This window comes from Halichoerus grypus, chromosome 15 (assembly GCF_964656455.1).
Source record: "Halichoerus grypus chromosome 15, mHalGry1.hap1.1, whole genome shotgun sequence".
Taxonomy (NCBI): domain Eukaryota; kingdom Metazoa; phylum Chordata; class Mammalia; order Carnivora; family Phocidae; genus Halichoerus; species Halichoerus grypus.
Genome location: NC_135726.1, coordinates 905,686 through 928,242, shown reverse-complemented (window position 1 = coordinate 928,242; position 22,557 = coordinate 905,686). Strand labels below are relative to the sequence as shown.

General features: G+C 64.5%; 1 protein-coding gene across 3 annotated transcripts in view; it reads right to left on the bottom strand.

Annotated features, from left to right (window-relative positions):
• Positions 1 to 22,557, bottom strand: part of CBFA2T3 (CBFA2/RUNX1 partner transcriptional co-repressor 3) — a 92,085-nt gene that overhangs the window by 9,087 nt on the left and 60,441 nt on the right. For 2 of the 3 annotated variants that reach the window (XM_036119705.2, XM_078063372.1), the window contains exons 2-10: positions 18,830 to 18,976; positions 15,883 to 15,960; positions 9,810 to 10,048; positions 9,634 to 9,723; positions 5,497 to 5,678; positions 4,687 to 4,907; positions 1,791 to 1,876; positions 986 to 1,184; positions 504 to 572 (exon numbers count right to left, since the gene is read on the bottom strand). In XM_036119705.2, the coding sequence (XP_035975598.2) occupies positions 504 to 572; positions 986 to 1,184; positions 1,791 to 1,876; positions 4,687 to 4,907; positions 5,497 to 5,678; positions 9,634 to 9,723; positions 9,810 to 10,048; positions 15,883 to 15,960; positions 18,830 to 18,976 (1,311 nt within the window). The remainder of the gene's footprint in view (positions 1 to 503; positions 573 to 985; positions 1,185 to 1,790; positions 1,877 to 4,686; positions 4,908 to 5,496; positions 5,679 to 9,633; positions 9,724 to 9,809; positions 10,049 to 15,882; positions 15,961 to 18,829; positions 18,977 to 22,557) is intronic. The other variant, XM_078063370.1, reaches the window with a different exon arrangement.

Sequence of the window (22,557 nt, the reverse complement as noted above, 5' to 3'; positions counted from 1 at the left end):
TTCCTTACACTTCACATTGACTCCATCCACGGATCAAAACATGTCAGGGACCCTGCTGCTTCTCTCCACCGGCGCCACCCCAGCTGCGCCCCCTCTCCCCGTCTCTCTTTCTCAAGCTGCCCCCTGGCTCCTCCTTCTGCCCAGCCCCCCCCACAGTGTGTCCCCACGATGCAGGGAGCATCCCCCGCACGCCGCTCCATGCCACACCCGGAAGGCCACAGGCACGCCAGCTCTCACTTTCTGTCACGCGTGTGTCTGTGCACATGCGTGTGCGTGTAGGACCCAGGGACCTGCTCTGTTCTGCTGAGCAGCACCCTCGTCTCCCTGCAGATGTCAGGTGGCAGATGTCCTACCCTGAACACTAAGTGCACTCCCACCCCTCCTGCAGGGTCCGGACAGCCCTGTGAGCTCTGCCACCTGAGCTCCCCATGCAGACGAGAGGGCAAGGAGGGCACCCCTCCAACCCCCCACGCCGCCCCCCCCCCCCGGCCAACTGCACTCACCAGCCTTCCTCCATATCTCCTCGGGCATGTAGCCAGAGAGGGTCCTGGGCACGAACTCCCGGTGGGTGTCTGAAACACGGATGCCAGCGTCACCACAGAACAGGGCCATACTCAGCTGGGTAAGGGGGACATGGTGCGTGCCCTTGGGGGGGGTCCCGCGACGTGCCCCTGGGTGGAAACCCTGTATCCGCTGCTGGTGTGGGGCAGGGCAATGTCAGCAAAGAGGATGCTCTGGAGCACCTTGGACTCGGCTGGGACCTGGGCCTGTCCTGGACTTCTCTCGGTTTCCGTGGTCATCTTCCCTAAGTCTGGGCTTCTGGTGGTTCGGGGCGTATCTTTACGCAGAGCAGAAAAGGCACCTCCTTTTCCAGGGAAACTCTTGGGTTGTATTTTACTGTAGTGCCACAATGGGGGTGCTAGTCTCGGTCCTTGGCGCCCCTGCAGTGCACCCCCCGCCCCCGTGTTGCCCCCTGGGCACACACCTAGCTGAGACCCCTCTGCGCCCACGGAGCTGTCGAGGGGCCGGGCGGTGGCAACCACGGGGCCCTTCTTGGCGTCCTCAGTGTTGTTGTAGCGCCGGATCCAGTGGTTGAGCTCCTCGCGGTCAGCTTCCTGGCACTGCCGCAGGACCGTGAGCGACCGCCGCGTCTTCTCGGCCATGTCCATGATGCAGTTCAGAAGCTGTGGGCGGGCGGGCGGCGGTGGTGAGCATGCGGGGCTGGGTGTGGCTGCTCAGTGTGGGGGACGTCCAGGGAGCTTCTCCTACACCCTGGGCCTGGGCCAGCCCGCTGTCCACGAGGGCTGGCCACAGTGAGCTCAGAGCCACAGTGTGAAAATCGCCTCCCACTGCCTGGAAGGGCACCAAGCATGGGGGTGGGGGGGTGAAGACCAGGCTTTTAGTCTGGGGCTCTCCTTTCAACTCTCCTGGTTGTGTTCTGCCCTGGGGACAGCAGATGGGCCTAAACTCCTCTGGGGACCACACCTGCCAGGGCTCCCTTTCCACAAAGGAAGCGGGGGAGGGATAACCCCAAAAAGAGTGTGGAAGGTGTCCCAACCCCCACCAAACCACCTTGCTCCGGAGACAGGGCAGGCTCTGTAGGGCAGAGATGGGAAGGTTCTGAGGGGCTGACCAGGAGCAGAGTTCCAGCTGAGGCAGGTAGGCGCCTAGCAAAGCGGAGCCCACAGTGACCCTGTCCCCCCCACCACCTCCCCACCCCCCCCAGCTCCAGGGCCCCACAGGCTGGGCGGAACCCCAGGAGTCGTGCGGCCCTGGGCCTGGACACTCACGTTGTTGAGATGCTTCCACTCCTCTGCCCACTCCCGCTCCGTGAGCCTGTGGTCGATCACTTCCTCCTGCCGGGACCCGTGCACTGCTGCAAGGGGTGTGGATGCTCAGTGGCCGCCCCGTGTCCCAGGCCCCCCTGTCCCCCAGACCCGCCCCTCACCCCAGGCAATATCCTTTCCTGTGTCCCCAGCCCCAGCCCCGTGCCCTCCAGGCCCCGCCCCTCACCTAGCCTGCCCCCCCCTCAGGGTCCCCGGCCCCACCCTGTGCTTCCCAGGCCCCGCCCCTCACCCCAGTCCCCACCCTGTACTCCCCAGGCCACGCCCCTCACCCCAGGTCCCGCCCTGTGCTCCCCAGGCCCCGCCCCTCACCCCAGTCTCAGTCCTGGGGCTTGGCTTTGCCTGTGTGAGGGAAGTGGACAGGGTGAGGAGGGGGACCCTGGGCACTGACCCTCTGTCCACTGCCTTTGTGGGGAGGTCAAGAACAGGCCTGGCCTCTACTCAATGTTTGGGAGGAAGAGATGGGTCCCCATCCCTCAGTCTAGGCTTGGCCATCCCTCCCCTACCTCCCTGTCTGCAAATCCAGCATAGCTCAGTTTTCCTGCCCTGCTGCCCGTGGAGGCTGCCTCAGGCCCCACTTTGACGGCCTCGCCACTCCTCCAAAGCCCTCAGGGGCTCACTGGCAGCTGCCTGGCTCCAGCCCGTGCTGTCCTACCTCCTCTCAGCCCGCTGGACTCCTACACACCCCTCAGAGCCCAGGTCCCAGGCCCCATCCTCAGCAGCCCCGAGCCCTTCAGAATCCATTCAGCCCCACACAGATCCACGTGCTAGACCGTCCTGGCCGCTTCCTTGTTTACTCTGTCCCCGAAACTGGCTACGTCTCCTGGGCCAAAGCCCAGCTGGGCAGGAGGCTGTGCTCTGGCTCATCTGCTGGGTCCAAGTGGGGCACCCTGGGAGAGAGTGGGGTCTGCGAACCCTGACACCCCAGCACTTGATCCCCAGGTCCCGCCCTCAGCACGCCGTGTCCGTTTCCCTACCCTCCGACCTTCTGGGGGTGCACAGGAGGGGAGGGCCCTCCAAGGGAGGTTCCACTGTCACTCCCATCCGACAGATGAGAACACCGAGGCTGGCTCAGGGCATGCGATTGCCCAAGGTCACCCAAGGTCAGCCCAAGCCTCAACGGTGCCCTCAGCTGCTGGCTGCCACAGCTCCAGAGGCTGAAACAATGGGGTGTCCCCCCAGCTGGTGATGAGAAACAAAACCACTCTGAGCTGAGGAATTCATACCAGTGCAACAGTGTGTGCCTGTCCTCATGTGGTTTCTGACATATCAAATGCTCTTGGCCGCACGCTGGTTTGGGTGCCCCTGCCGTGGCGCCCCGAGCCTACGCCAGGTGACCCCGAGCTGCCCAGTGCTGCCCAGGCTGGGGTCTCTCTGTGTAGGCCTTTTCCAGCCCCAAAGGGTCTCCTAGCCTCCCCGAAGTGCAGCAGGAGTGAGAGGCCGCAGCGCCCCCGCCCCCGCCGCCGCCCTCGGAACCCGGGCCACGCCAATACCCCAACCAAAATAGTGGCTGAGATCTGCCCGACAGCTGGTGTTTATTTTTGCATTAGCAGGAGTGGGTGGGAATTAGCACCTGCCCGACCCGGCTGCAGGGAGCCAGACGCTGTCACCTGCTGCCTGGGCCCAGGCCCTGGAAGCTTCCGCAGGGTGGGGGCGGGGAGATGGCCTTGTACGGGGTGAGGCCTCTGCTGACCCTGCCTCTGGGCCCCCCACTGGTGCCCTGGGACCCTCAGCTGTTTCCAGGCTGTCCCCCCAACATGCTGGGGGGCCCCCAGGGTGTGGGCTGGTCCTCTTCCTCTCTTAGTCCCCAACACAGAGTGGGTCAGAAGGTCGGGCAGACGTGGCCAGGAGGCTTTGGGCACATGCATGGGGTTTCTGGGCCTCCTCATCTGTGACATGGGCCTGCCGATGCACCACACACCCATACTATCAACATCGGGGCCTGCTGCCCCTGTAACGGGGGAAAGGATAGGACGCTGCCCTCCTTACCAGCCCTTCGTCTGCCCGGCCCCGTGTGAATGCTCCTCATACCACCCGAGAGGTGGGACTCCCGTCAGATCAGCTGACAGAGGAAGAGCCGGAGGCGGCAGGGTGGGGATCTGGTGCTGCGCAGAGGGTCCGGGCCCCTGCATCTCCCGCCCCCGTGCACAGCTCACTCACTGTGGTTTGGTGCTGTGGGGCTCGCTCTCATCCCGCTCAGAGAGCAGGACGGGGTGTGTGTACTAAATGGTGCTCGATGAGGGCTCGTGAGTCTTAGGGGGGCATGTGCTTTCCCTCGGGGTGCCTGGGCCCAGAGCGTGGGAGTGCCCTGGAGGCATGAGCTGCAGCACTGTGGCTCACATGCCCACCCTAACAGGGGGTCTCTTCCTGGCTGGCCGTGACCCCAGCCTCCCGCTGCCCTGGACACAGGGCCCCGCAGCATCCAGGCTGAACACCCCGTGTGTGTACTTGGCCAGTGGCCAGTGCCCCCCTAGGTTCTCTAGGTTCCCTCAGGTCCTGTATCTGCCCCTGCCCAGCCCCCAGGGACAGTCACCTCTGCGATCACAGCCCTTCCCCTGGGGGAGGGAGGCCCCCCACCGCGACCCAAGACAGAGGTCTGGGAAAGATGGCCCTCCCTAAGGCTCAGGGGCACAGCCCAGCAGGGTGCGGTTTCCCTCTGGGCCGCAGGGCCCACCCCACTCAAATCCTCTCCCCATACCCATTTCCTCAGCATCCTTCCTGCACAGACAAGGCCAGGAGGGTCAGCGTATCTCGCCCATGCTGACGTGCTCGCCGCAGCTCTGTGCTTCTCCCCCAGCCGTGCAGGCCCGCGCGTGCCCCTGCTCCCCGGCGCACTGCTCACCGAGTTGCCGATGGCGCTCCCGCAGCTCCCGGGGGTCAGGGTGGCGGTAGGAGTCACGGAAGTGGTGGGCCACGGCCATGTCCTCGAGGCGGTAGTGCGGCGGCGTGGGGTGGGGCCGCCCATTGCTGGGGCTGTAGTGCTGGGCGGGGCTCAGGGTGCACGGCCGTTTGCTGAGGTGGTCGGGGTGCAGTGGGTCACGGTCTGACCCATTCTCTTTGGTCCTGACCCAAAGAGCAGGCAAGGTCACAGACCACGAACCGTGGACAGAAGCCCAGGCAGGAGGGGTGAGAGGGAGACAGGCACGGGCAGGACAGACAGGTACGCAGGGGGAGGGACGAGGCCGGGCCCCCACTCTCCCTCCTCCCCTGGGGCTCGTGCCAGCCTCCAGCGCCCACTGGTTCTGGGCTCCGCGGCCAGGGGCCAGGGAGCCGGAGCCTCCATTGAGGGAGTGAGGAGACGGACACGCATTCTCCAGTGGCCAGACAAGCGCCCAGCTCTGTGGCCAACACTGAGGGCCAGCCCAGCGCCTGGGGACCTCAGGTGCCTGGACGCTCAGGTCCTCATCCAGCCCAAAGCGAAGAGCCAGGCAGTGTCTGCCACAGAGACTCCCTCCTGACCCCTCCTGTCCTCCCAGGGGCCATCTGAGTGGTCAGGATGCCGTGCCCAGCCCCGTGCGGCGGCCTTGCAGGCAAGGCTTGATGGCCTCGGCCACGAGCTGCAGGCCACGGAACGCAGCAGGAGGTCGGCCCACGTGCTGCCAGCCCTGGCACCAGGCGCCCGCTGTCCCGCCCCCCAGCCCGCCCCCCTCACCTGTCAGGTGTCCTTCTCTTGCCGTTGTCATTGACGTCCAGCAGGAGCTCGGAGGAGTCGATGGGCGAGGAGGCGTTGGCGTCCAGCAGGAGCTGCTCATGCTGGGCCAGGTACTGGGCGGGGGTCTGCTTGGCCAGGCGGGCGCAGTGCATGAGCTCCCTCTGCAGCAAGGGCAGGTTTGCCTGCATCGGGGGAGAGGGCACTGCGGTCGTGGCCGACGGGGGCCAGGGCTCGGCGTGCGCGACGGCTGGCGGCCGGCCCTGCTTTGTGACCTCGGGCACGCGGCACCCCTCTCTGGGCCTGTGCCTCTCCACTGCGATCTGGGAAGGGGGGTGGGCACACGGATTTGAGGTGCAGTGGGACCCCGAGCCCAGATCCTGGCCCCCCAGCTGGGGTTTTCCCACTTCACCAAGCTTCCTGCCCTGGGGGCACCTGGGGAAGGGCAAGGAGGGGACCATAACCAGGACTCCTTGCCTTCACCTGTGGGAGCTCCAGATCACCCCCGTGCAGAGCAGAGAGCTGAGGCCCAGCTCTCCATTACAGCTGACTGTAAAAGGGGGGGCTGGAGCAGCACCCCGCGTGTGTGCCCCAGACCCCAGTGTGCATCCCCAGCTCTCCCACCTCCCGGGGGTGCCCAGCCCAGCCCTGAGCAGCCTGGAGCCCACACCACGCTGGACGCGTGCCCACCCCACTTGGAGCTGTCACCTCCTGCGGTCCTTACAACCCTCCGTGGACACACGTGACAGCTTGGTTCCCCGTTCATGGGAAGGAGAACAGAGCACAGCGGGGAGGAGGACACATCCAGGACAGGGCACGGGATCCAGGTGTAGTCCCCACCCGCCACGCCGCGTGCAACCACTGCGCCCCACGTCTGCTCCAGCCCCACCTCCTGCGTGTGCCGCTGGGGGGCAGGCGGGCTCCTGCAGCCACCCACCGTCTTCCCAGAGCCTCGTGGCGCGGCAGGGCACAGGCGGGGTGGGGGCTCAGCGGCAGGCTGCTTGGGAGAGCGGGCAGCTCCAAGTATTTGTAAATAAATACAGTCCCCCAACTTTCTCATGGCATTTCAGAGTGGCCGCCTCTGCCTCTGCAGCCCCCCTGAGCGCGTCCACCCGGACCTGATCAAGCAGCCGATGCGTTTTTGTCAAGCAGAGCCGGCTGCAAGGCCTGTTTTTCTATTTGGATAGCTGAACGGGGGCCAGCCCGCCATCTGTCGAACACGTTAGGAGCATGAGCTGGGAAAGGAGGTCCCGGGAGGTCTGAAGACGCCAAACATCCTCCCTCTCCCCTGCCGGCCCCCCCTCCCGAATGGCCTCCCTTGGCTGGCTCAGCAGGGCGGGGACCGCAGGGGCACCGGCTGGCCGGCTGGTCGCTGTTAGGGCTGTGGAAACATCTGGATTCCCGGCCGGCTGGGGCCAGCTGGGAGCCGGGGCTGCGGGCGGAGGGCCGGCCGGGTGGGGCAGCGTCTCCCAGCTTCCGGAAAGCCCCACCACGTAGCCACGCATGGTGTCAGGCTGAGCAGTGGGTTCGGGGGTCTCGGGGCCCTTGGTGGGGGCGAGGGGAAGGGGGAGCCCCAGGGCAGAAGACTGGGCGGGGGCTGTGGGGCGGCTGCTGCCTTTGGGGCAGCAGTCCCCACTGTGGGAGGGGAGGCCCGGCCACCCAGATGCAGACAGGCTGCGCTGGTCACCAGAGCCCCGTGAACACCGACATGGCAGGAGGGCCCAGAACTACCTTCTTCACAGGCAGGGACTCAGGCCAAAGGGAAATCAGTGTTTGCGCAAACAAGTGCGACATGGGGTTGGCTGAGCCGTGACCCCCGTTTGCGAGGGCTTGTGGTGTTTCTGCGGCTCTGTCCAGGGCCTCCTCAGATGCCCACACAGCCTGGGTGCTGCGGGCCCGGCGGTCAGCCCACCCTGGCTCTGCCCTGGGACCCTGCGCCAGACACTTGACTTGTGTCTCATCTGCGAGTGGGGCTGTCCTCCCGCCCTGGGTGTGAGTTACCTCACGCATTCCTGCCCCCGTGACGGGATCACCGTGGGAGAGGTCCGAGAGCCCAGGGCTGGGGTCTGAGCCAGGCGGGCCACAGTTCCTGCCTCTTCTGCAGGGCATCGGGCACCCGCAAGGGCACACCCCACGGTGAATCCTCTGGAAGGTGATGCCCCTCCCAGGGCTCTGGCTGGCACCTCGTCACCAGGGCCTGCAGATGGAACTGGCTGCACCCCAGGAGCTCCATGTCAGGGAGACGGACTCCATGTCCTTGACAGTGTGCTGGCCCCGAGCCCCGGGTGGGGTCACAGGCACGGAGCGGTCTTGGCGTGAGAGCCCCGGGAGCCCTTCGAGACCACCGTGGGCAGAGGGGACACAGAGCCAGAGAGCTCCGTCACAGGCAGTGCTGGGCCTGGCGTGGTCTACCTGGCAGCGCGCTGGGGTGTGTCTGGGAGGACACTGGGGGGGTGGCGGCGCCGTGGGCCGGGGGCTGCAGGCCTGGCTGGGGCCAGAGCAGGGACACCGGACGCTCCCCGCTCCTCCGATAAACAAGGGCAGCTGAGTGGGCGGGGACATCTGCCGTAAGTATTTGGTCTGACCGAGTAAGCAGGCGCTGTGTCCCCAAAGATGGGGAGCGTGGAGTCAGCAGTAAGTGGAAGGAGGGGAGCGCAGGGCCACGCTCCCGTGAATTACAAGTGACAGCCAGATGGGCCCAAACCCTGGCGCCCTGGCTCGGGGTGTGAGCGCAGCAGGGTGTGGGAGGGAGGGTGGGAAGGAGGGAGGAGAGGACGGGTGTGGGGCGGGACCTAGGGTCCCCTTGACAGGGACTGTCGGGACCGTGGTGCCAGCCCAGGGCCTGCCTGCAAAGGCCTGGGTCCAGCCGGACTCCACCTCTCTACCAGGGGGACCTGGGAGCCAGGACCGGTAGGCGTTCCTGCACCGCCCCCTTCACAGGGTTGCGGCGGGGCGGGGGGGTCAGCAGGGGCGCTGCAAAGAGCTTTGCAAAGCATGCCTGGTCCGCAGAGCGTTTAAATGCCCCGACGAGGATGCCCCGACATGAAGCGAGCATCCGCCCCCCACCCAGTGGGCTGAGGATGGCGCCCATGGCAGGTTTGCAGAAACCGAGTCAGAGAGGGGTGAGCTAGCTCGGCCAGGCCGACAGCAGCGGCCCAGTGGCAGGGCTGGGAGCCGGGAGCATCTGGCCTAGTCTGTCCTCAAGCCCCTCCGGAAGGCAGCCCCCAGGGCCCGCCGCGCCGGTGAGCAGGGCCCAGGCAGACGGCATCTGCTAAGTGAGCTCTGTGGAACCCTGATCCCCGGAGGGGCCCAGAAGTAAGGGTCACAGGGTCACATCCCTTTGGGAAGCGTTTCACCTTTGCCCTCTCTGGGAGACACAAGATCCTCCTGGTGGAGGGAAGGCCCTGAGAAGCGGTCCAGCGGGGTCTAGAGCTACGCTTGTCCTGTTGTGTACACACACCAATCCCCCAGTACCTTGCCGCAGGTTCCGACTCAGGGGCTCTGGGCTGGGGCCCAGGAACCTGCGTGGCTCACGAGCCCTCGTGCTGATGCTGCTGTGGGCCCGGCACCGCCCTCCCCCTGCAGAGGCCCTGGTCCACTGCTGGCCTTCCGCGTTGGGCCGCACGGCCCTCGTTCCCTCTGACGCCCACTCATCCATCCGGCCGCCCATCCCTCCGTCTGTCCCTCTCCTCCCTCTGATCCAGCCTCACGCCAAACACAACAGGCACACTCCTGCCTCGGGCCTCTGTGCCTGTTGTCCCTGAGGCTCTGTCCCCCGCTATCCACCTGCTTCCCTCCCTCATCCTCCTCAGCCTGCACCAAATGCCCCCCCATCTGCACCGGTCTGTGGCCATTGTTGGTTGGCTGAGCTCCCTCCCACCGTGTCCCCAGGCCTCATGCATGACCAGGCACACAGTGGGTGCTCAAAGCATAGCTGTCTAGAGGATGAGTGTATTTGACCAGTACTGCAGGACTGAGACGGGGAGCTCTGTGTTAGACCACTGGGTCCGGAGGTCAGCGCTGTTCCCACGCGGGACCTTCCAGCGTGGGCCGAGAGTGGTGCCTGATCACAGCGGGCGGGGAGCAGATCTGGGACTCCGCGGAGGGCCCAGCGACGGGGGGAGATGGACGCGTGCTTACCTTCAGAAAGGGGATGACAAACGGACGCAGAGGGAAGTTGGTGGCCTCTTGGAGCTTGGAATGGAACTCCTCGATGGTCAGCGTGGAGTTCTGTGCAAGGAAACACAGCTGCAGTCAGCCGAGCCCCACGGCCCAGCTCCGCAGACCACCAGGCCTCTGCCGCCCGCCACACTCACCACGAGCCCCAGCACCAGCGTGCGGACGCGCTCCCCGATCTCCGGGGAGATGTCGCTGCCGAACTGCTGCAGGGTGGTGAGGAAGCGCTTGAGCTTGCTGAGCTGCCGCGCCCCACAGGCCGGGGGCAGGTGCTGAGTGGACAGTGAGGCTGTGGACGAGGTGGCCGGGCCATTGCTGAAGCCGCTGGGTGTGGACGGGGCCCCGTTGACGGCCGTTGGCGAGTGACTGCCGTTCATCACTGCGGGAAGGAGGGGGGCGTTGAGGACGACAGCTGACAGAGGCCGCGGGCTGGAGCCAGCAGCGGTGTGGCGGGGGCACCGGACGCCCTGCATGGATGTCCAGACTGGGGCCCAGGGCAGCAGCGGGTGGGGCTGGGCCAGCGTGCGGCCACGATCGGCGTGGCCCGGCTCAGCACCACCCCTTGGCCTTGCTCTGGGCTGCATGGTCAGGCCCCTCACAGCGAGGGGGGGGGACACCACACCAGGACACCGCCAGTCTGCTCAGGTGTCTGCTGGGATCAGGCAGAGAGGCTTCTCCTCCAGGAGGGACCTGCAGGCCTATGTCCCCCTTTCCGGGGATCGGTGGCTCACCCTTTCTGAAAGGCCATGACCTTCACCTCTGCCACGACGGCCCCAAGTGTTGCCCCATGGCCTACACAGGCCCCGTTGCCTGGGCTGAGAGGGCTTGGGGTGGGGCAGAGGGCCCTGGACACCCTGGACGAGTGGCATTGGATCCTGGCCAGGAGGCTCCTGGAGGGCTGCTGTCTGGGGCTGCCACACCCGGGTGTGAATGCACAGGAGCCCTGGGCTGTGTGGGGAGGACAGGCAGGGGACTGGAGGCCCCTGTGATGAGCACACTGCAGGGGTCAGAAGAGCAGCACCAGTGGTCACCAGGGCCCCAACACCGGAGTCAGTGTCCCAGGACTGGTGGAGACCTGGGGTCCCATGCCATGCCCTGGGACAAGACCTTACTCCTCGCTGAGCCTGCGCCTGGCCTGCACCCCAGTCCCCTGGCCTCAGGAGCCTGAGCCTCAATGACCAGGGTCTGCAGATCCTGAGATGTCAGAGATCGTGGGCTGCCAGGGCCCTTGGTGACAGTGGACAGGGCTCCAGATGTGGGAAGGGAAGTTGGCACACATGGGAGTCCTGAGGCTTGTCTGATACACCCAGCAGCCACTCACACCTTGCCCCCTAAACCAGCTGCCTGGGCACCTGCTCCGGGCAGCTCCCTGTGTTCACACACTGAGCCCCTTGCACACTCACTGGCCTGCCCCTGAACGTGCTCCCTGCATGGTCTGAACCCCTAACACATGCCTTCCGTTCCCCACCTCTACTCCCTGCCTCAGCATCCTTACACATACTCCTATGCACACACACACAACACACACTCATGCCTATACACATGTACACACATGCACCTGCACACACACGTGTGGACATGCACCCACCTGCAGACATACCCATGTACTCTCAGCCCCACATACACACATACACACACATGCACAAAAGAAATACATGCATACACACATGCACACACGTGTACACTCACACACATACATGCACACACACAAGGACATGCATGCACACACGAACACATACACACAAGGACATGCATGCACACACGGACACACATACACACAAGGACATGCATGCACACACGGACACACATACACACAAGGACATGCATGCACACACGGACACACATACACACAAAGACATGCATGCACACACGGACACACATACACACAAGGACATGCAGGCACACACGAACACACATACACACAAGGACATGCATGCACACACGGACACACATACACACAAGGACATGCATGCACACACGGACACACATGCACACATGAACACACATGCCTACACACAGCCATGTACACACACATGCACACAAGTACACACACATGCACACGTGGACACGCATGCACACATGAACACACATGCATACACACATGCATACACAGCCATGTACACTCACACACATACATGCACACAAGGACACACATGCACACACGGACACGCATGCACACATGAACACACATACACACAAGGACATGCATGCACACACGGACACACATACACACAAGGACATGCATGCACACACGGACACACATGCACACATGAACACACATGCCTACACACAGCCATGTACACACACATGCACACAAGCACACACACATGCACACGTGGACACGCATGCACACATGAACACACATGCATACACACATGCATACACAGCCATGTACACTCACACACATACATGCACACAAGGACACACATGCCCACAAGGACACACATGCACACACGGACACGCATGCACACATGAACACACATACACACAAGGACATGCATGCACACAAGGACATGCAGGCACACACGAACACACATACACACAAGGACATGCAGGCACACACGAACACACATACACACAAGGACATGCATGCACACACGGACACACATACACACAAGGACATGCATGCACACACGGACACACATGCACACATGAACACACATGCCTACACACATGCACACACAGCCATGTACACACACACATGCACACAAGGACACATGCACACGTGGACACGCATGCACACATGAACACACATGCCTACACACATGCATACACAGCCATGTACACTCACACACATACATGCACACGAGGACACACATGCACACGCGGACACGCATGCACACATGAACACACATGCCTACACACATGCACACACAGCCATGTACACTCACACACATACATGCACACAAGGACACACATGCACACACGGACACGCATGCACACATGAACACACATGCATACACACAGCCATGTACACTCACGCACATATGCACACAAGGACACACATGCACACACGGACATGCATGCACACACGAACACATATGAACACACATGCATACACACAGCCATGTACACTCACACACACATGCACACGCGGACATGCATGCACACATGAACACATATGAACACATGCACACGCAGCCATGTACACTCACACGCACACATGTGCATATGCAGCCCCACACAGCCGGACCTGTGTGTATGATAGCACCCATGTATACACACAGATGCACGCGCACATGGACATCTCTCACTCACTCGCCTGTGGTCCCCAGGCCCACGCCCCCCCGTCCAGCTGGGCCTGTGCCCAGGGGCCGAGCCGGGGAGTCTTTGGAGGCGGGCAGCTCAGGGCTGCTGCACCCTGAGGATGGAATTTCTCGAGGCTCCAGGCCCTTCCTGGACCCATGGCTGAGACCTGGCTGCCTGTGAGTGTGGAGATGGGGAGCAGGAGCTCCTTTCTCGGGGATGGGGATGCGGCCAGGGTCAGCTCTGTGAAGCGGCTTCCGCTGAGCACCAGGCGTGTCTGCCGTTGACCCTGCTTGCTCTGGCCGCTGGGGGTGTGGCTGTGCCGCCCCAGACCACGCCCGCCCTGCCCATCCTGGCCGGGCCCTGGGAAGTGTCCTCTGCACACGCTCTTGGCCTCACCCGGCCTGGAGGGGCAGCCCACATGCCAGCCCCCTCCCTGGGCCTCAGCCCTCCCCCAGCTGTGGCTCTCCTGGGTCCTTGTCACCCCCTCCACCTGCCCTGCAGGCCAGGGAGACACAGCTCCCACTGAGTCCAGCCCCGGGGCTGCACTGTCCCCCGTGGGCTCTGGAACCGGCCCATCCCTGGCCCCCGGAGCCCTCTGATGAGTGCCCTCTGTTAGCCCTGAGGCTGCCGTCTGGTGGGCTTTGCCTGCCCCAGACGCTGCCCGCACGTCCAGCTGCGACGGCTGGCTCTGCCCCACGGACCTGCTTGCCAGAGACACCTGTAAATGTCCCTCCCTGACTCACTGCACTGGACTGCTGGCCATGAGCCAGGCACCCAGCCTGCAGGTGGCAAGGCTCACTATTACCACGCACACTCCATAGGATTCCCCAGACGGCCTGCCCCCCGCGGGGTGACCCCAGCACCCATAGGCCCTCAGCAGCAGCCGACACAGCTCTGCCCTCATGGGCAGGAGAAGCCGCCCTGGCTGGGAGGGGCATCCTGCCCGAGGCCTCACATCTGCCTGGACTAGCCCAGGGAGGTGAGAATGGGGGCCTGGCCTCAGTTCCTTCATTTGCAAATGGGCCTTGGCTAAACCCGAGGACTGGTGCCCGGCCCCCTTCCGCTCCATGCTCCCCTGGATTATAGAACCTCCGCTATCCTTCTACCACCAGAAGGAGCTGGGGATGCTTAACCCTGATTGCTTCTGTATGTTGGGGGATCACTCATCACTTGTCAATAATTGGCCACCACTTAGCAGAGGTTTGGAAACCACTGGCTGAAGGCCTCCTGTCCTGAGACGGGGCCCGAGGACTCAAGTCAGCTCTCCCCTCCCCAGCAGACACCATGCAGTTGGAGCCCGTTTGCCTCTGGTCTGAATGATCTCGGAAGCCCCTTCTAGGGCCTTGAAGGGACACACCAGCCCCGGAGTGTCACCTCATTCGGGGGCTTCCCTCGCTCTTCAATGGAGAGTGAACGCCAAACACAGGCAGGAAGCGTCCCCGTCCGTCACCCTCTCTGAGGTGCTGTCCGGAGGATCCTCCGATAGAGCAGGAGACCCCATTGTTGTGCCAATTTTCTCTCTCCCTGGTGAGCTCCAGCCAACGGATGCCCTGGTCAAGAGTGATGAGAGCCGCCGGCCGTCATCCCGGCCAGGCCAGGAGATGGCCCTGCTGCCACGATGGCCTCAGCTCACCACAGCAGGGGGCTGATTCCTCGCAGCAGAGCTGGGCCGTCACCGGGGTCTGGATCTTCCAGAGGCTTCTAAGACGAACGGCTGTGTCTACCTCCTGGGTCCCCACCCGGCGGCTGCCGGCCCCGCCTGGGCCTGACCTCCCTGCAGCTCTCTTACCAGCTTGCCCTCGGTGCCTGGGTCCTCCCGGTGGCCTGCTTGCCCTCGCTTGCCCGTGTTCCCTCCCGCGGGCTGCCGGGCAGTCTCAGCAACTTGCTAAAGAGACGCCGAAAATAACCCCCAGCCACAAGCGCTTTCATTCCCACAACAGGTGTGTTACTAAGTTAGACCGCACACGTGTCCCCGGCTGAGGTTTGGGGGCACACACGAGCACCCCTGTGGCTCCCCCGGCCCCGGGGCCCGGGCGGGGGTCGCGCTGGGACGCGGAACCCGACAAGCAGCCCCTCCCGCCAGCCCCTCTCCCCGTCAGCACCGCGGCTCCGGGGACACGCTGGGCGCCAGAGCCAGGCCAGGCACGGCTCCCACAGGGTAGTAAGGACAACGGTATCGCGGGACATAAATAATGCAGGACTGATACGTCACCTCCTGCTCAGAGCCTGGGGGCTCCGCAGGGCCACCCGGGCCGTGCAGCCCCCTGGCGTAGAGTCAGGGCCTGACCTGACCGCACTCGCTGGCTGACGAACTATGAGCACGGCCCTCGAGCGCTTTCCGCCACAGGCCTCAGCTGTGGTCCCGAGACTTGGGCAGAAATGTCCACTGGCGACCGAGCACCCAGCGTGTCCCGGGCCCCGTGTGAGACCAGCAGCATCTCACGGCTCCTTGTAGTTGCCCTTGGCACTAGGTGCTGGGATGACTGCCGTTTGACAGGTGGAGAAACCGAGGCACAAGTGTGGTACCTGCCCAAGTCACCTGGCCAGGAGGGGTGGGAGCTGGGGCCTGAGGCGGGCCGGGGTCCGCCCTTGAGTCGGCCAAGCGACTGACTCGCTGTTGACATCGGATCTTCTCACAACTCTGGGATCTGGATCTGCCTTATTCATCCTGCTCTGTGGTTGGGGAAAAGGAGCTCAGAGAGGCCCCCCACCTGCCCAGTGCCACACAGCTCGTGAGTGCAGGGCGGCTGTGAACTCGGGTCTGACTCGGGGCTCTGTGCTCTGCTCTCCTGGGCCTGCCCCCGGCCCCCTCTTCTCTCTAAGGGAGGCAGGGCTCATGAACACAGCAGACGCAACAATAATGGGGGTGCAGGCAGTGAGGGGCACTGCCGTGGCCTTCCCCGGGGCAGAGGCTGCTGGGGTGAGGACCTCCCAGGAGGCTGCGGTTTTTGTTATTTTACTTACAAAGACAGACCATAGACCACTTTAAGCAGCCATGAAAACGGCCGTGGGGCAGGGACATCGTGGGCCCGTCTTCTCGATCTGTAAGCAAAATAAGAAAAACACCCTGTCAGGAAAGAGCAGGTGGGTGGGCAGGGCCGCCCCTCCCCTCTGCCTCTCCACAGCAGTTTTGGGGACTGGGACTCTGTCACCACCTTGGGCCGGTCCATTCTCTTCTCTGGGCCTCAGTCCCTCTACCGTAAAATAACGGGGTTGTATTGGGGGGTCTCTTAGGGCCATATCTGGGAGGACCTTCTAGAGCTCAACAAGCCCTGCAGTGTCTCCAACCGGCATGGGTGGGACACCTTGGTTCCTAAAAAGCTCTCTTCCTGGAAGGCGCCCTATAACCCCACTTGGCACCGTCCTCAAGGGACCCGGAGCCCAAGCCGACAAGACGTGAGGTCCATTGACAGACAAGCCAGTGGTGGTTGGAAAGCAAGGCCCAGCCCTTAGCCACCGTGAAGGGAAGAAGCACCAAGGGGGCAGAGATGTGATCTGTCCGAGCTGGAGTTAGTAAGTGGAGCCGAGGCCAGATGGGCTGGACCACTGCAGACAGGCAGTGAGCCCCCCGTCACAGGGAGTAATCAAGGGCAGGACGGGCCTTTGAGGGCATCCCAAGCCATCTCAGCCATCCTGACCACCGCCACAGCCATACCGTGGCTTCAACTCCAGCATGAATTTGTGCCCAGGCGGTCATCAGGCAAGGAAAACCAGCTTGAGCCACGGCTCAAGGTCAGTCTCTGGCCTGCGTGGCTCCCAGGCTGCTCCTGGGGAAGCTGGAGAGGCTCCCACCCCCGGCGGCCAGGGGCATGATGCAGTTAACCACGGCTTTCTGGGAATTCCACACAACTTCGCACAACTCCGAGGCCCCTTGGAGGGGACCAGAGACCCAGATGGACACCCCAGCAGCTCAATGACATTAAAGTACTGGCTTCGAGTAGAAGGAACCATCAGCCTCTTGTAACGTCCATGCCCCAGATAGAGCCAGGCCCTCCCCTCCAGAAACGTGAGCCCGTGGTGCACCAGTGTGAGGGGACAGATGGCCGTGAGGGGGGCCCTGAGCCACATACACACCCCACCCCTGTCCCCAACCTGGAACATCTGGTTCCCAGACCGGCGCTTTCGGGAGCATGGGTCCTGGGCCAAGAAGGAAAGTAGGCCGAGGGCGACGTGCCCTTCCTAGCCAGGCAAGTGGCCCCGAGGCCTCGGTCACGCTGGCCACGGCCCGCCGGCTTCTCTGCCTGGGCACCAGACCCTGGAGGGTGGGCTCGTCATTTTGGGAGGAGGGCCCACGGCCTTGTGTCTTGGGAGCTGCTAGTGGCGGTTAAATGCCGTGGGAGCCTCCGCCTGTGGCCGACAGGGGTCCAGCCCCGAGGTGAGGGCGGGGTCCGCACGGCAGAGGCAGAGGGGACCCGATGGCCAGCAGCTGCGTGACAGGAGAGCCCAGCCAGCCCCTGCAGGCCGACCCCAGCCTGGACGCCCAGGGCTACCGCAGTGTGAGGCCCCGCTCTCCTGGGCCCCTCCTGGGGAAGGAAAGGTCTGGGGTTCATTCCGGTCTCCATTACATATGGTGACCCTGGCACAGACCGGCCTGAGGAGGAGGACCTGGGACCTTCTGTGGAGGGAAGGTGCGGGGAGGGTGCTGGCTGTTAAGCTCCTGAGTGTGCTGGGAAGTCTGCCTCCGACTACACGGGCAGCCGCTGGTGCGTTCCACCTGCCCCCCACGGCGCGGCGCGCTCAGGAGGCCCGCTCAGAGCCGGCATCCTACAGACAAGGGCCAAGCCTGGCCTGACCGCTGAAAGCAGCACCTTTCTCCAGAGGTAAGCAGGGTCACAGCCAAGCCCCATGGTCCCCGGCTGCCCGGCCTCCGATGACAGGGAAGAAAAGAGCTGGGCCCTGCGGTTTCACCTGGGCTATGGCTGGCGGGAGGCTGTCTGAGGAACCACCAGGCTGAGGCACTCGAGGCTCCCTTCCCAGAGACGGGCTTTGCTTGGGTTTCAAACCTGGCGAAGGGTTCCCCACGTGTGGGGCTTTCTGGCCTCTGGATGTGGGGGGAGCAGGTGCCGTGCAGATTCTCTCCACTACCCACCAGAAATGCCCAGGACACACTGCTAAGCCCCTCGTCTTGGGGGGCTCGGGATACCATACCCCCCACCGGCCCAAGGCTGGCGTCTCCTCCCAAATGCTCAAGACCCCAAAGTCACTGAGTGCCCGATTTTTCTGAGTCAAAGCAACAGGTCAGCAGTGGTGTTTGTGGTGTGGAAGCCCACCCAGAGACACTGTGTGTGCCCAGATGCTCACCCCAGGTCAGCCCAGGGCCAGGGAGACACTGGGCGAAGGGCCGGCCTGCCCTGCACATCCCCCGGCAGCAGGGCCCCCGGCTGACGCCAGGTCCTGGCCACCCTCACACCCCGCTGTGGCCTGGCTGCCCAGCTCCGCTGAGGCCAGGGCCACCTCTGATGGACTCGCAGCCCTCGAGTAAGCTGCTGGGTGCTGGGAGGGCTCTCCCTGTCCCTCTCTGGGCTCCAAGTGTAAGAGCTTTGACAAAACACTCACGATGTGCTGTCACTGGGTAAGAACTTGCACTAACTCACTTGTCCTCACAGCAGCTCGCTGAGGCAGGGACTGTGGCCAGCCCCGAATTATGGATGAGGAACGCCAGGTCCAGAGAGGTTAAGTAGCTTACCCAAGGCCACACAGCCACAAAGTAGAAGAACCAGGATTTGAACCTGAGGCTCAGGCTCTGAGCCATGATGAGATCCTCCCTCTCAAGGGCCCAACGGTGGGCGTTTATGGGTTCAGGGCGGAGGGCCCCCAGCCCTGGCTTGATTCGTGGTAATGCTCGGAGCCTCACACAGCTCCAGGGGACCTCCACTCTGCCCACTCGGTGCCCCAGCCCTGGGTTACTCACTTGTGTGAGGCGTGAAGGAGGGGAGCCGGGTGGCCCCCTGGGACGCGGCAGGCGCTGGGGGCGGCATGCCGGGGGGCGTGGAGCGGGGCTGCGTCTTCACCTCGGCAGGCGAGTCGGGCATCGTTGCTGTCTTGTCCTTCCTGTCCACTGCAGGGGGCCGCGGGGAGGAGAGAAAAAGAGGCACGGTGAAGCAGGCTGAGGGGACGCGAGGGTCCACGGGTGTGGACCTGTGCTGCGGGCACCCGGGGGGGGGGGGCCCCCGGCTCTGTGCACAGCTGGTCCCAATCCCAGGGCCCAGTGTGCCCCCGACAAGCCTCAGCTGTGCTCCAAGGCGGCTGACATCCCTCCCACCTGGGCTCAGAGGGCAGGCGTGGGGCAGCCCATTTCAGGTGGGCTGGAGGGCGGAGCTGGGAGAATCCTGGGTCAGTGGGAATGGGACTGGGGTCCTTACTGGGGCGTGGCTCTGGGGGGGCTTAGGTTTACTCCCCAGCAGACCGGGGGCTGGGGGGCACTCCCCAGGCAGCGGATTACAAACACTAACTCCGTCAGCGTCCTCTGGAGGGCGTGTGCAGAGATGCCAGCCTCCCCACCCCGTTTTTGATGCTGCAGGTCTGGGGAAGGCCCAAGAATCTGCATTTCTAACAAGGTCCCAGGTGGGGGGCTGCAGGTGGTTGGACACCCCTCCTGGAGAAACCATGGGTCCCAGGGCCCTGACAGCTCTCAGATGTCAAAAGGCTTGCCCTGGATGGGTGAGGTCTTCCCAGGAAGGCCTGGGAGGCAGACCCTCTGGGGTGGCAAACCCCTATTTAACCACCTGCTCGCCTGGGTAATGCACGCTGTTCTAGGCCTGCCACTCGATATGTGGTCCACAGACCGACGGGTCGTGTGCCCCTGACCTTGTCAAGATTCCCATGTGGTCTGTGATGCTCTGCTAAGGGTCAGGTGTGGAGATGTCCCATACCAAGGCCTGAGGGCCCTGAGCCCCGGGGCCCCCACAAAGCAGGGCCTGCAGGAAAGGGCCTCTGGGCAAATCTGACCAGCCACACAAACCCTGAGCCAGCAGCTGGTCATCTTTGCAGCTGGAGGACGGCGAGCCCCGGGCCTCCCCCTGTGTCTAAACTCGGCTGAGCCAGTGCCCGGGCAGGCCGGAAAACCAGAGAGGCAGTGGCTGGGATTTGGGGCGGCCCAGCTGCTCGAGCCGTCAGGGTGGGTGAGCTCTCCCTGTGACGGAGGCACCGCCCACGCGGCCCCAGCCGCTGCCCCGAGCTCACCCTGCTAACGCCGACGGGGTCTCGCCAGGGGCCGGGGCTGCGCACCTGTCAGCTGCCCCTAGGCGGCTACATCTCACGCGTCCTCTGCTTCTCCCCCATTCCCCTCTCCCAGGGGCCCTGCAGGACAGGACGGACGCAGACACACATGTGCACCCGGGGCAGCCAGCCTCTGTGGGTGGTGATTAATAACGCCGACAGATGGCATTTACTGTTACCTCGCGCCCGATCCGCGGCAGCCTCCCCTCCCTCCCCCACCCCCCCTTCACAGAGCGGAGATGCCCGTCGGGGCTCTGACAGCCCTCTGCACGCCGGGGCCCCGCGGGCTGACAGTGAAGAAGACCCCTCCCCGCTGGGCCCCCCGGAGCAGGGAAGCAGCCGGTAATTAGCGGCCACCCGGGCCACGCCGCACCTGCTGTCCACTCAGCTGCGGCCGCTGGCCTCCCTCCCGCTGGGCGCCCTGCCCCCCTGCAGCCCGCCTGCCAGGGAGCTGACGGCCGGGCACACGTGCACCGCAGCTGTGGGGGCCCGTCAACGCCGTGCCTGGCCGCAGGGCCGGCCGCCAGTCGCTGGTGACAACCAAAGAAGGCAAATGTGGCCGGCCACTGTGGGCCCTGGGCCACCCCTGCAGGGTGCAGACCCGTGCTGGCCAGCCCTGGGAGTGACCAGGCCCCTGGGGCAGGCAGTCCCCCCGGCCGGCATGGGGGGCGTTTCAGGCACGTGGCCGGCTCCAACTTGCCAAAGCCCTTCCACGCTGAGGACAAACGGCGCGGAGAGAGCAGAGGGAGCCTGCCGGGTCCGCGCCGCCCACCCCTCCCCGGGCGCTTGTGTGATATGCACGGCCAGCGGTGGGGACCGCGGGCGCTGGGCGCCAACACAGCAGGGCCCTTTGAGAATCCAGCTGGCGGACACTCAGCCCAGGGCCGCCCGCTGAGCGCCCAGAGGGGAAGAGGCCGCTCCCGCCAGCACCCGCGACCTCCGTGGCAGAAAGGGAAGGTGAGGCCGCCCGTTTCCTGAGCAGACACGCAAACGCTCGCGGCTCCTTATTCTCGCGGAGGCCCCGGGGGTGGGGGTGCCCTGGCCAGCCCTCGCTCTCAGGTACAGAGAGGCGCGGTGTCTGCCGCGGGCACACGGGGGGGCTGGGCGCGCCCCGCAGGGTCATGCGGGTCTGCAGGGCTGCGAGGCCTGCCTGCCCCCAGTGCACCATGTTCTTCCAGAGGCCGCGGCGGGGCTGGCATGCAGACCTGGCTGCAGGGGGTGGGGGGGGCAGCCCCGGGGCACAGGTGCGCCGTGCGGGACCTCCCGAGTCTCTGGCGCCTTGAGTCCTGGCTCTGCTGCTTCTCACTGAGTGACCTGGGGGGTCCCTGCACCTCTCTGAGTCTTTATTTCCCGACAGAGGGGGTAGCAGTCTGCGCACGCACGCGCTCAGTGAAATTCGGCAGAGGTTTAGGGAAGGACGGTGCGCCAGGACCCTGCTCTGGAGGCTGCCGTCGGCACAGACCCCACCCCAGAAAATGACGGAGGCCGTCGGGGAAGAGCGGAGGAGGTGTGGCGAGGGGGCAGGAACAGTGTTTGTGCCGCAGGGATGTGCAGAGTGTTCGGGAGCCTCGGCGAGGAGGCGTGTGAGGGCCTCCAGGACGGAGGGTCCGGAGGGTCAGCGGGGCTGGGCTGGTGCACGTGGACCTGCTGTGTGGGCAGAGGGGCCGGAGCGAGCCTCAGCTCGCACGTCCACTCTCCTGCCCAACACCCGGCAGCAGCCGCCACTGCGCGAGCGGCTTCTTGCTGACCCAGGCCGCCCTCCCGCCCCGTCGGGGCCGCCGTCCACCGCAACCCTCGCCCCTCTCCCCGCACCCAGAGCACCCCGCCGGTGGTTCCGCTCTGGCCTCACGTCCTCAGGCGACATGCCCCCACACTTGAGCTCCTCGCCCTCTGGAACGTCGCCCCGCGCGGGATGACCTTGCCTTCTGGTCCACCTGTTTGCAGGGAGCGCGTGGGGCGGGGACGTCCAGAAGGCTGGGGCACTCGATGCCAGAGCAGGACGCAGGGGCGATGGGGGTCTGAAGGCGTCTCCCTGGGGTCTCCCTGCATCGGGGCTGGAGGGGCCGGCTGAGCAGGGACAGCAGGGGGGGTCCACTCAGGGCCCAGGCTTGGAGGGAGCTGGAAGCTGCCCCCCAGGACGAGTCACTGCCTCTGTGAGCCTCACTCCTCGCTCACCAACTGCCCACCTCCCTGGTGTGCGGGACAGATCAAAGGAGACAGGGAGAAACGCACTTAGCAGAGGCCTGGCACCCGCCACGGTCACATCGCGGGTGGCGGGGGCTACAGTCACTGTCCTTACCTATCATCTCCTCCCCGTCCCCAAAGCCCCAGGCTGTGTGCGAGCCGACTGGCCCACAGCCCCTGCAGCCTGTGGGCAAACGGTAATGAGCTGCTGGACTGGGGCGGCCTTGTTCTCCTGCG